At 44.1% G+C, this 13,359-nt stretch overlaps 1 protein-coding gene across 2 annotated transcripts in view; it reads right to left on the minus strand.

The window, feature by feature from the left end:
• The window catches only part of SCARA3 (scavenger receptor class A member 3), a 49,346-nt gene that overhangs the window by 16,798 nt on the left and 19,189 nt on the right, over positions 1-13,359 (minus strand). Inside the window, exons 1-5 of one of the 2 annotated variants that reach the window (XM_038573747.1) lie at positions 8,544-8,565; positions 8,351-8,449; positions 7,036-7,155; positions 3,609-3,707; positions 1,223-2,266 (exon numbers count right to left, since the gene is read on the minus strand). In XM_038573747.1, coding sequence (XP_038429675.1) covers positions 1,223-2,266; positions 3,609-3,707; positions 7,036-7,155; positions 8,351-8,378 — 1,291 coding nt within the window. In that variant the 5' untranslated portion in view covers positions 8,379-8,449; positions 8,544-8,565. Of the gene's footprint in view, positions 1-1,222; positions 2,267-3,608; positions 3,708-7,035; positions 7,156-8,350; positions 8,450-8,543; positions 8,566-13,359 lie in introns of those variants that run through there. The other variant, XM_038573746.1, reaches the window with a different exon arrangement.

Here is a 13,359-nt window from a genome sequence, read left to right on the forward strand (position 1 = left end):
GCATCATGAGCATTAGGGAGAATTGTAGCCTTGTTATGATCTTCATTTGGGAATTAAATAGGAGTTAAAGAGATGTGTATGGATGCCCAGTTGACTTATGATGGTTAATTTTATGTGTCAACTTGACTGGACCACAGAATGGCCAGACATTTGGCCAAACATTATTCTGGATGTGTCTGTAGGGGCGTTTATAGATGGAATTAACATTTAAATTGGTACTGAGTAAAGCACATTGCTCTTCCCAGTGTGGTGGGCCTCATCTGATCAGTGAAGACCACAATAGAATAAAAGGCTGACCCTCCCCTATGTAAGAGAGAATTCTCCTGCCTGGTCACTTTCGAACTGACCCATCATCTCTTACTGTTCTACAGTAGCTTCTGGTCTTCCAACTCAAACTAGAACATCAGCTGAGCAGATTATGGACTTGCCAGCCTCCATAATTACATGAGCCAATTTTTAAAATAATTTCTCTCTCTCTTATTGGTTCTGTTTTTCTGGTGAACCCTATCTAAGGCAGGGGTGAGGTGAGAGGAGAAGAGAGCCTCAGAGTGATGGGCATCTGAGGGGCAGATGGCTGAGTGCACCAGTGATGGAGTGGGAAGAGAGAAAATGAGATAAAAGAGTTTCCAAGACGAGGTCTCCCTATTTCTCTGTGTGGACCCAATCACACAAATTGACATATGAAAATCCAGATTTGCATGGCAGGCAAAGTTAGGAGCCATAGCATCTTTACAAAAGAGGTCTATAAGTACAGTAGTTCTCCCTTATTCCTGGTGGATACGTTCTAAGACCCCCATATATAGCCTGTTTTTTCCTATAGATACTTCCCTGTGATAAAGTTTATTTATAAATTAGGCATTATATGAATGTTGTCTCTCTCTCTCTAAATATCTATCACACTGCATCTGCCCTTCTTGTGATGACATGAGGTGATAAAATGCCTAAGAGGTGAGATGAAGTGAGGTGAAGGACAAAGGCGTTGTGACATACGTTAGGCTACCATTGACCTTCTGACTATACTTCACTAGGAGAAAATTGAAACCACAGATAAAGGGGGCGGGCTACTGTATTTTTTAAAGCTTCCAGTTGCCTTAGGCATTTGCGACAGGATTGTATGAGCCTACCAGGACTTTTGCCTGAAACCAGGTATTTCTGTGTCGGGCAAGATCACCACGGTCCTCTGGGAGCTCTGTAGCAGGTGTGGCCAAGGTCTGGCCCTTACCTCTAAGGATGGTGACGTTGCGAAGGATTTCTCCATGCTGCGTGTCCACAGCCTTCATCTCCTCCACGATCATGGAGAGGTTGCGGACGTTGAAGTCCAGCCGTGCACTGAGCAGACTGAAGCGCTCCCGGAGCAGGTCCGTGGTGCCCAGCATGAGGGAGACGGACTTGTTCAGGTAGTAGAGCTCCTCGGCGTGTGTGTGGAAGCCTAGCGTGCAAGAGAGCCTCACATCATCCAGGTACTTGAGCATGCTGTGCACATGGTTGTCGGTGGCATTGATGTTGGTGAAGATGGTGCCGATCTCGATCTCATGTGAAGCCATGCGTCCTTCTAGCGTCTCGAACCTCTCCACCGTGCGGTTCTGGGCATAGCGAGTGTGGTACTGCAGATCGTGCATATTCTCCTCGTGGTCATCCAGGAAGGACGAGATGTTATCCAGCTGCAGCTGCAGGCCCATGACCTGCAGCACCAGGTCATGCATGCTCTCGGCATTCTGACTGATGCGTTGCGAGGAGACCCCCAGGATGGCCTGGATGTTCTTGACGGCTTCTCCAGTCTTGGCTGAGGTGGTGCGCAGGTTGCTGAAGAGCCGGGTGTAGTTTTGCCAGTCGGTGACAATCTTCTGGAGGGTCAGGGTCTCCTCATCAGTCTTTCGCCGGATCCCATGGATCCACTCTGAAGTCTGCCCCACAGTGAAGTTGATCTGGTGGACTGTAGCCTTGACATCATAGCAGTCCTGGGTGAGGTCCTTCAGAGAGAGGTCCAGGCCAGCTGTGGTGGCCTGCCAGCCTCTCACCTGGGCGAGAAACAGCCCCAGGGACTGGTTGACCTGGTGGATGGAGAAGGAACAATTGCCCATCTCCTGGGAGATTTGACTGCTGGTGGTGGAGAGCAGCTCATGGGTCTGAGAGGTCTGGTCCAGCTGGACCTCCTGGGCCAGAAGCATCTTCTGAATTCCCTCCAGCTCTTCCTGCAGTTTTCTGATCTCCTTCTCCAGCTGCCCAGCCTCATGGCAGAAAGAACAGTTGTTTGGGGCTTTCAGATCTTCAGGAGAAAGGGACAACAGTTTGAGTTGCTGAAGGCTCATGGGACAAAAGTTGCTTCTTTACATATTTCAGAACATAATGAATTGTCAAGTGGCTTCCCAATCCCTCTTCCTATCCTAAGTCTGCTAGGAAATCCTTTTTGGAAAAGCCTTACCATCTCTCTGAAATATTATTTTTTACCAAATATCTTTACTATGACCCGAAATGTAAAATTTGGGATATTTTTTCCATCTTGCCACCAAATTCTCGAGAATATATCTTCATAACTCTTTGAAGGTGCCAAGGACCACCCATTTACACTTTATCTTAAGATTTCTCCAATTATCTTTATATTTGTTATCAATACACTTATGGGGAAAAGATAGTGTGGGGATTATTTCCCCCTGTGACAGATGAGAAATAAGGCACAAAGAAGAGGCTTGCCAAATATCACTCAGATAGTATTTTCCCTTTCCATTAGGCAGACAACCTCTACCCCTTCTATTATCGCATCTTCTGTCTCAGTCTCAGAAAGAGAAGGTCCCTGGTGAAAGCAGGAGATAGAGAGCATTAGGAGTTGTGTACACTTTAAGGCAATAGTGAGGAAAGGGTAAACTCGTCAAGAGGCTTTGGAAGATCTTAAAAATAATTTCTAGGGTGGCTCAGCGGTTTAGTGCCTGCCTTTGGCCCAGGGCATGATCCTGGAGTCCTGGGATCGAGTCCCTCGTGGGGCTCCCTGCATGGAGCCTGCTTCTCCCTCTCCTGTGTCTCTGCCTCTCTCTCTTTCTCCCTCTCTCTCTCTCTGTGTCTCTCATGAATAAATAAATAAAATCTTTAAAAAAAATAACTTCTGGGTGGCTAAGTCAATTAAGCATCTGACTCCTGATTTTGGCTCAGGTTATGATCTCAGGGTGCTGGGATAGAGGACAGAGTGCCACGTTGGATCCCTGCTCAGCAGGGAGTCTGCTTGTCTCCCTCTGTCTCTCTGCCCCTCCCCTGCTTGCCCTTGTGCTCTTTTTCACTCTCAGATAAATAGATATTTAAAAAATAATAATCATCTCAGATACATGAGAATGACTGAGAAATGGACTGTCTTTGGGTTCCTCCTCTACCTGTAGGCTCAGGCTAGATCTGTACCACACACAGAACCCCTGGCCCCAGTGTTGGGTGAATCCCAGGGCAGCAGCCCCCTTTGGGTGGACAGGAATGCAGGGAGCCATACATAGCTGTCCTTCCCTTGTGCCTAGAAGGTTGGTTGCCTTACTCCAGGGCACCATAGCCCAGGGGAGAACACTCACCCATCCCTCATTAATACGGTCTTCTATCACAGTCATGAGCACATCTGGACACTGAACACTTACCCAGTCCTTGGAGATTTTCCTGCATAGACATAAGCTTCTTGTCATAAATGGCCTGGGCCAAGGAGATGTCTTCTGAGAGAGAGTCCACTTTCCTGAAAACTATATGGAAATATAGATGAGGAACTGGGGCAGGGCCTTAGCTCAGAGAAACAGCAGTTGTTTGTTGAGAAGGTAATTTTATCAGCCTCCCTGCAAACAAAACCATTAATCCTTCCATGGGCCTTTTCAGTGGTGGTAAAGGAAGGTGCTTCTTATGGCCAGAGTTTGTCATATATCCCTTAAAAATCTGTATCTATACCTCTTTAAATATCTCCCTTAAGTGTTTATATGTATGTATGCATATGCTTGTGTGTATGTATATATATATATGTACTTAGAGTTTATGGTATTTATTATTCCATTTGAGCCTCCTTCAAATTAAAATTCCTTATATAGATAGAGGAACAGGGGTGTAGAGAGACTGAATGACTTTGATTCCTACTCTAAGGCTTTATAAAATCTATCTCCAAGCCAATAGGCTCATTCATATAATTCACCCTGTTCATTTCCTCACTGTGCATTTCATGATCTGCAATTATGTGTTAATGTCTGTTTACTCTTTTCCTTACTTTTTAGATCTTATTTTTTCACATCTTTTCAAAATTGTGTCTCATGATGTATACTAGAAAGAGTATACATGTGTAATTTATAAACAGATACATATATTTTGCAGGTGTGAGATTATCATTTTTTCTTTCCCAATATTTAAGTATAAAAATTTTCAGAGTAATCAAAGGACTTGTACAGTGAATATCCTACCTGTACAGTAAGTACTCGTGTATCTACTACTTAAATTCTATAATTAACACTTTATGATATTTACTTTATTATACTTCGGTTTATTTTTACTTTTTAGCCATTCATCAACCCATCTAGTTTTCTGATGCATTTTAAATCAAATTTTTCACTGATGGGGTGCACAGTCAAAAAAAAAAGTTAATAGATTACTGCTCTAGACCAAGGGTCAGCAAATCAGGATCTGCATGTTTAATCTAAACCAATGTCACTTTGTTGCAACAAAGCCATCTCCATTCATTTATGTCTCTGGCTGCTTTTGCTCTATAATGGCAGAGTGATTTTGACAAAGACCATGTGTGGCCCATAAATCTTAAAATATCTACTACCTAGCCCTTTACAGAAAGTTTACCAAACCTTGCTCTAGATGATAAGCTCCATAAAGACAAAGCCCAAGTTTTATTAGGCAGTATATGCCCAGTACAGTTCTTGGCTTATAGGATGGAATGCAACAGATAATTAAACAAGTCCCTATGAGGAAGATTGATTTTGCTCAATACTCCTGACTTTATCCATGGTCCTGACCATAACACCATGACTAGGACTTTCCACATATATACTTACAAATCTCTAGTCATTCATTTGATGAATATTATTGAGCACCTACCAACCAGGCCGGATTGGTGCCAGCTCTGCTCTAGGGACTTGGGATAGCCAGGCTAGAGGCAAAAGCAAAAAGGAAACCTAAACTTCCCCCTAGATTCCCCGAATTCACTCCTCACCCCCAATTATTATGATCTTCTGTTCATTGTCTCAGGATCTTAGGGCAAATCATTTCACCTTCCCAGATATGGAGAATGAGGCCTGCCTCCCATTTTGGGGCTTGTTGAGATGATTCATGGATATCATGTACACAACAGTGCCCGGCACCTGGTGAGCACCTGGTAACTCTCCATACCCTCTGAAGCGGATCAGTGCCTCTGTTCCTCGCTGGGCTCAAGTGTTCCTCTCGGAGCTTTATTAATAGTCCTGCAGGTGCTGCAAGCGGAGGCCCTTTGAGGCCTGATCCAGAACCTCTGGAAGTTCTCTGACGTCCAGTTTGCTACCTCAGAATTATGGACAGCCACTGTCCTTCCTTGCTTGGATTTTGGCCGCTTTCTGAGAAGCCAAGCCCCATGAAGTGATGATTTAGTGGAGAGGTGGGGCTGAACAGGGTGAGTGGCTTTGAAAGTTCTTGAAATCAATGGTCCTCAAATCTGGCTGCACACTGGAATCACCGAGGAGTTTCTCTAGATTAGTAAGGCTGGGTCCTACCCAGAGATTATTATTTCATTCATCTGGAGCCACGAGCTCTGGCACTGTCATTTATTTTATTTTATTTTTTAAGATTTTATTTATTTATTCATTCATGAGACACACACACACACACACGAGAGGCAGAGACACAGGCAGAGAGAGAAGCAGGCTCCATGCAGGGAGTCCGACGTGGGACTCGATCCCAAGACTCCAGGATCACTCCCTGGGCCAAAGGCAGGCACTCAACTGCTGAGCCACCCAGGCGTCCCTGGCACTGTCATTTAAAAGCTCTCTGAGGGATTCCAACGTGCAGACAAAATCAAGAACCGCTCCCTCTGATGGTGAAATGTAAGGGACTCATCTTGGGGTTCCTATCACCCGGCACAAAATAGGTACTTGGCTTGTGTTGGATTAAGTAGCACCTTCAGGACTCCTGGAACATGACTGGAGTGTCTATTCAAGTCATTAGCATGCTGGCCTCTTGCCCTCAAGCCAAGAAGGCCAGTTGCTGAATATCTCCAGCCAGGCCTAGGACCGGGTGCCTCCTTTTAGGGAGGTGCTCATCATCAGGGTTATACAAGTACAGAGTGGCACCTAGACTGAGGCTTACCTCCCCCCGCCTTCCTCACTTGTCTCACCAAGTCCCGGCCTTGTCCCTGGCATCTAGTCCATTGGAACAAATAAACCTACTGGCCTCCTTTAGTAAAGACATCTGGATTTTTAAAATCTGAAGCCGAGTGGAAGGGGACTCCAGCCAGAAGGCATCAAATTTGTTTCCCTCTGTTTACCATCATCTATTAGCATCCAGAAGGCAGAGGCTGCCCAAACCTGACTACATGCCATCATCTGGCTTGGCTACCATAGTCATACAACTGTGGTGTGTGTGAGAGCCACCACACTCCAGGTCCCTGGGCTGCTTTAACAAGCAAGGACCAAGTGAGACTCAGGAATCTGCATTTTAGCAAATACTGGGGATGATCTTGAAGCAGGCAGGCATCCAACCTCATTTGCAAAACACTCACAAAGACCATAGAAGGGGCTTAGAAATTGCCCCATCCAGTGATCTCAGCCGTGGATATACATTATCTGGGGTGTGGCTCAGGCATCCGTATTTTTTTAAATCTCCCAGATGATCCTAACACGTTGCCGAAACTGGGAACCACTGAGCTGGTCCTGTCCTCTCATTTTACCAGCAAGAAAACAGAGCTCCAGAGAGGGGAAGTGCCTTGCTCAAAGTCACACAGCTACTTACTGGCCGGAAATCAGAGGCCAGTCTTGGAAGTCTGAAACAAGTATGAAGATTCCCTCACCAGGAAGATGCTGGACTATCCAGATGCTGCTGGGAGCCTGCACTCACCCAGAGAGGCTAGCACAGCCACGGCCACCAGGAGCAGGGCCAGGAAGAGGTAAAGAATCCGCACCGATGTGTGCAAAGACAGGTTCTTCTGACAGCGGCTGCAGCGGGGCCCTGGCCGGCCTGTTGGGAGACAAAGGAGACCGCTGGCTGAGGCTGCAGGTGAAGGGTCAGTTCCATATCCCTGCTCTGAACTGTCTCATCACATATCAAACCAGCCTCAGAAAGGGAGCTGTTCTCCCATCCACATGTCTACCATCTCACTGTTTTCTCTAGGTCCTCAAGTTTTTAACAATAGAAGAGAGCAGAGTCGGGGTCTTCAAAGAACACCCCCATCACTGCCATCATTCTCTCTTAGCCCAACATCAATCAGCCGGTGGTGTAGGGAAACACCTCTTCCTGATACACTGGCCTTAAGATGGTCCATGATATGGGGCAGCCAGCCTTGTTTCACCACTGGGTGACCAACTTGTTTCAGTTGGCCTAGGACTTTCTAGGCTGTAGTACTGAGTCTCCCATCGTGGGAATGTTGCAACATGGTACAAGCCAGTCACACACCCTGGGAAACCCCTCAGTCCCTAAACTTCTCAGGTGACAAGCAATTCTCCTGGAAATGGAACAAAAGGTTCCAGCCCACCAGTTGGGTCCCTGGTATGGAAGAAGAAGGGAGCCTGGTATTCCTGGCTCCTCTTGCAAGTGACCAATGTCCAGTGGCAAAGCAATGATGTTGCCACTTGTGAAATTTCTAAGGCAGATTTGACTTCAGCTGCACATTATGAGTACTAGGAATGTTTAAAAATCCTTATGCCCCTTTCACACTCCGGATCAAAAGGAATCAGAATTTCTGAGGGCTGTTTACAGGCTTCCTGGGGGATTACAATACATAGCACAGGTTGAGAACAGCTGTGCTAATTGAAACCCACCAAGAAGTCTTTCTCTAAGTAACAGTTCAGGTGGCATTGGTTTCTGAGATTATCCAAGTGCCAAGGGGGGCCCGGTAGGCCAAGTGGATGAGCCACTTGGGTGGCATGGGATACGGTGAAGGGGACAGTTCCGGGTCAGTTAGAGGACAAGCCCTGGGGGAGATGGCAGTGGTCCCTGACAGGTTTCAAGAGGAACCCTGGTGACAGATGTCAGTCGTGTCAAACCTTGACATCATCCATACTGCATAACCCAGGCCCATGCAACTCTTGCCTTTTCACCCTCCAGGAAGCAGTGGGGAAAAGGACAGCCAGGATTTTGTAGCCATGTAGGGAGGTAAGTCACCAGCGTGGGAATAGGGGCAAGGAGATCAGAAGGCAGACCACAGAGCCCTTACCCTCTTGTGTGCATGGGAAGGTCGGCATGTCCTCTTCGTCACCAGCCAGATCCTCTTCTGTAACACACAACGCATCTCCGTCGCCAGTGGCTGACCTCACTGTGACGGAGCCAGTGCTGTCAGACCCGGGGTTGGAACCTGGAGCCACACCCACCCCTCTCCAGCTGCCACAATCCCCACACCCCATGCTCACCCCCACCCTTGACTCCAAGTCAGGTCATTCAAGCTCCAGATGACCTGATAGTAAACAGAGGAAAAGGGAAAGAAGTTAAGAATCAAGTGACTGAGGAACCGTGATGTCCCAACACCTCTAGGTAAGGAGATTTTATGATCTCCCACAAGCTGGTAAAGATAGGCCAGCTCAGCTGTCTATTCTCTCTATACCTTGCTCCAACCCTTGGGGTGAAATAAGAAGGAATAAGAGCTGGTTGTTTGATCCAGCTCAGCATCCTTCCATGCCCTGGCACATGATAACACAAGCAGAATTCCTTTCTTCCAGGCCAAGGGTAAACCTGCAAGACTCTGCATTCAGCCTAGCCGGGGGGCCACAGAGAGGAGGAAGTGGGAGTGAAGAGGATACGAGACAGTCACAGACCTCTGCCTCAAACACTGTGTCATTCAGGACCTGCCAGGGCATGGAAGGGACCATAGGAGGAGCAGTTCTCATATGGGAAGGCTAATCTGGTACATGTTCCCTGGGATCGTGTGTTCCCCAAATAAGACCTAGGTGATGGATTCCCTCATTCAGAAGATAACAAGACCTGGTCCTTGGTAAATGATGAGGAGAAAGATGCCCAAAATAGGCAGAGTGAACCAAATTTCCCAAGTGGGTATTTAAGAACTGACCTAACCAGTACTTTTGTCCTGGGGAGTGGGTGTGGGTAGGAGGGATGTGCAAGCTGATCATGACAACCAAATTCCTGGGAGATATCTGTAGAGGGGATTTTTTTTACAACCAGCCTCAGGACACCTGGATGGCTCAGTCAGTTAGGCATCTGCCTTCAGCTCAGGTCATGATCTCAAATCCCACATTGGGCTCCCTGCTCAGCTTCTCCCTCCCCATCTCCCTCTACTTCTTGTACTCTCTGCTTGTACTCTCTCTCAAATAAATAAGTAAATAAATAAATAAAATCTTTTTTTAATAAATAAATAAAATCTTTAAACAAAAAAACCTATGCCTCAAAATCCAGAGGCGATAAAAGAAAAAAACTGATACATTTGACTACATGACAATAAAATGAAAATGATTTTGCATGATCAAAAAAAAATTAATGACAAGTTGGAAGAAAATATTCACAGTATATATTACAGATAAAGAGCTAATACACCAAGTTTATAAAGAACTTTAAAAAATTCAGGAAATGAGGGATCCCTGGGTGGCCCAGCGGTTTGGTGCCTGCCTTTGGCCCAGGGCACGATCCTGGAGACCCGGGATCGAATCCCACGTCGGGCTCCCGGTGCATGGAGCCTGCTTCTCCCTCTGCCTGTGTCTCTGCCTCTCTTTCTCTCTCTCTCTCTCTGTGACTATCATAAATAAAAAAATTAAAAAAAATTCAGGAAATGGAATAAATTAATCAGTCACAGGATACAAAATCAATGCATAGAAATCTACTGCATTTATTTTTCATGTAGGCTCCATACCCAGTGTTGAGCCCAATGCATGGCTTGAACTCACATCCCTGAGATTGAGACCTGAGTTGAGATCAAGAGTCAGATGCTTAACCAAATGAGGCACCCAAGTGCCCCTGTTGCATTTCTATACACTAATAATGAGGCAGCAGAAAAGGAAATTAAGAAATCAATCTCATTAACAATTGTGTCCAAACCAATAAAATGCCTGGGAATGAACCTAACCAAAGAAGTGAAAGACGTATACTCTGAAAACCATAAAACACTGACAAAAGAAATTGAAAAATCACACAAAGAAATGGAAAGACATCTCATGTTCATGGATTAGAAGAACAAATATTGTTAAAATGTCTATACTACCTAAAGCAATCTACATATTTAATGAAATCCCTATTGCAGCATTTTTCAAAGAACTGGAATTAACAATCCTAAAATTTGGGGATCCCTGGGTGCCTCAGAGGTTTGGCGCCTGCCTTTGGCTCAGGCGGTGATCCTGGAGACCGGGGATCGGGTCCCACATTGGGCTCCCAGCATGGAGCCTGCTTCTCCCTCTGCCTCTCTCTGTGTGTCTTTCATATGAATAAATAAATAAAATCTTTTAGTAAAAAAAAAAACAATCTTAAAATTTGTATGGAACCTCAAAAGACCCTAAATAGCCAAAGCAATCGTTTTTAAAAACTGGGAGTATCACAATTTCAGATTTCAAGCTATGCTACAAAGTCATAGTAATCAAAACATATGGTACTAGCACAAAAATATGTGGAATGGAACAGAAAACTCAGAAATAAGCTCACAATTATATGGTCTATTAATTTTCAACAAAGAAGGAAAGTCTATGCAATGGGAAAAAGAGAGTCTCTTCAACAAACTACTGTTGGGGAAAACTGGACAGTTACATGTAAAGGAATGAAACTGGATCACTTTCTTACACCATATACAAGGATAAATTAAAAATGGCTTAAAGACCTAACTGTGAAACCTGAAACAATTAAAATCCTAGAAGAGAGCACAGGCAGTATTTTCTCTGACATCAGCTGTAACGACATCTGTCTATATTTGTTTCCTGACACAAGTGAAACAAAAGCAAAAATAAACTATTGGAACTACGTCGAAATACAAAGCTCCTGCAGGGTGAAGGAAAACAATCAACAAAACTAAAAGGCAACCCACAGAATGGGAGAAGATATTTGCAAATGACGTATCAAATAAAGGGTTGGTATCGAAAGTGTATAAAGAATGTATAAAATTCAACACCCAAAATATGAATAATCCAATTAAACACGGGCAGAAGACATGAATAGACATTTCCCCAAAGCAGACATCCAGTGGCTAACAGACACATGAAAAGATGCTCAACATTACTTATCATCAGGGAAATACAAATCAAAACTACAATGAGATATCATTGCATACCTGTCAGAATGGCTAAAATAAAAAACACAAAAAACATCAGTGATGGCGAGGATGTGGAGAGAATTGCACTGTTCACGGGAATGCAAACTAGTACAGTCACTGTGGAAAAGAGTATGGAGGTTCTTCAAAAAGTTGAAAATAAAACTACCCTATGAGCCAGTAATCACATTCCTGGGTATTTACCCCCCAAATACAAAAACATTAACTCAAAGGGATATACATGCACCCTTAAAGCAGCATTACTTACAATAGCCAAATTATGGGAGCAGCTCAAGCATCCATTGAGAGATGAATGAGTCAAGAAGATGCACTACATATACGTCACATGGAACGGAATATTATTCAGCCATAAAAAGAATGAAATCTTGCCATTTACAACAACATGAATGGAGCTAGAGAGTGTAATGCTAAGAGAGATAAGTCAGTTAGAGAAAGACAAATGTCGTATGATTTTATACTTGTACGTGGAATTTAAGAGACAAATCAAATGGGGGCGCCTGGTTGGCTCAGTCAGTTAAACATCTGCCTTCGGCTCAGATCATGATGTCAGGGTCCTGAGATTAAGCTCCACATCAGGCTCCCTGCTCAGCAGAAGTCTGCTCTCCCCTCTTCCTCTGCCCCTCCCCCTGGTTGTGCTCTCTCATTTTCTATCAAATAAATAAATTAAATAATAAAAAACAAAACAAATGAGCAAAGGGGAAAAAAGAGACAAACCAAGAAACAGACTTAACTATAGAGAACAAACTGATAGTTACAAAAAGGGAAGTGGGTGGGGAAATGGGTAAAATAGGAATAAAATAAAATATGAGAAAATAAAGGACCAAAAGTCACACAGAAAAATGAACAAAACACCTAAACAAGCAGCTAGGAAAAGAGATACAAAAATGTCCCCTAAATACTTCTAGTTATGGAATGCATAAATCATGGGGGAAAAGATACAGCATAAGGAATTTAGTCAATGGTATTGTAATAGTGTTGTATGGTGACAGATGCTAGCTGCACTGTGGTGAGCACACCGTAACATATGCACTTGTCAAATCACTATGCTATACACCTGAAAGTAATGTAACATTATGTGTCAACTGTAATTAAGAAAAAGATCCCAATGGAATATTACTCAGCCATTAGAAACGACAAATACCCACCATTTGCCTCAACGTGGATGGAACTGGAGGGTATTATGCTGAGTAAAATAAGTCAATTGGAGAAGGACAAACATTATATGATCTCACTCATTTGGGGAATATAAAAAATAGCAAAAGGGAATAAAGGGGAAAGGAGAAAAAAATGAGTGGGAAATATCAGAAAGGGAGACAGAACATGAGAGACTCCAAACTCTGGGAAACGAACTAGGGGTGGTTGAAAGGGAGGAGGGCGGGGGGTGGGGGTGACTGGGTGACGGGCACTGAGGGGGGCACTTGATGGGATGAGCACCGGGTGTTACTCTATATGTTGGCAAATTGAACACCAATAAAAAATAAATTTATAAAAAAAAGAATTAAAATAGCATAAAAAAGAAAAAGATCCCATAACAGATAAAAAGATGTTCAACTTTATTTATAAGATAAATGCAATTTTTAATTTTTTTATTGGAGTTCGATTTGCCAACATACAGTATAACACCCAGTGCTCATCCCGTCAAGTGGCAATTTTTAATTTTTTAAAAAACTTTCATTTATTTATTTTTTTAGAGATGGGAGAGAGATAAAAGAAGAAGGAGAGAGAGAATCTTAAGCAGGATCCATGCTGGGGCTCAATCTCACAACCCTGAGATCATGACCTGAGCTGAAATCAAGAGTCAGACACTTAAATGACAGCCACCCAGGTGCTCCAAGGTAAATACAATTTAAAACTACTGTGTGAAAACATTTCTCACCCGTCAGAATGGCAAAAATGCAGAGGCTGATAATATTACTCAATTGGCCAGGCTATGGGGAGTTGGGGTAGGAATGCAAATGGCCTAGACC

This window comes from Canis lupus, chromosome 25 (genome assembly GCF_011100685.1).
Source record: "Canis lupus familiaris isolate Mischka breed German Shepherd chromosome 25, alternate assembly UU_Cfam_GSD_1.0, whole genome shotgun sequence".
Classification (NCBI taxonomy): domain Eukaryota; kingdom Metazoa; phylum Chordata; class Mammalia; order Carnivora; family Canidae; genus Canis; species Canis lupus.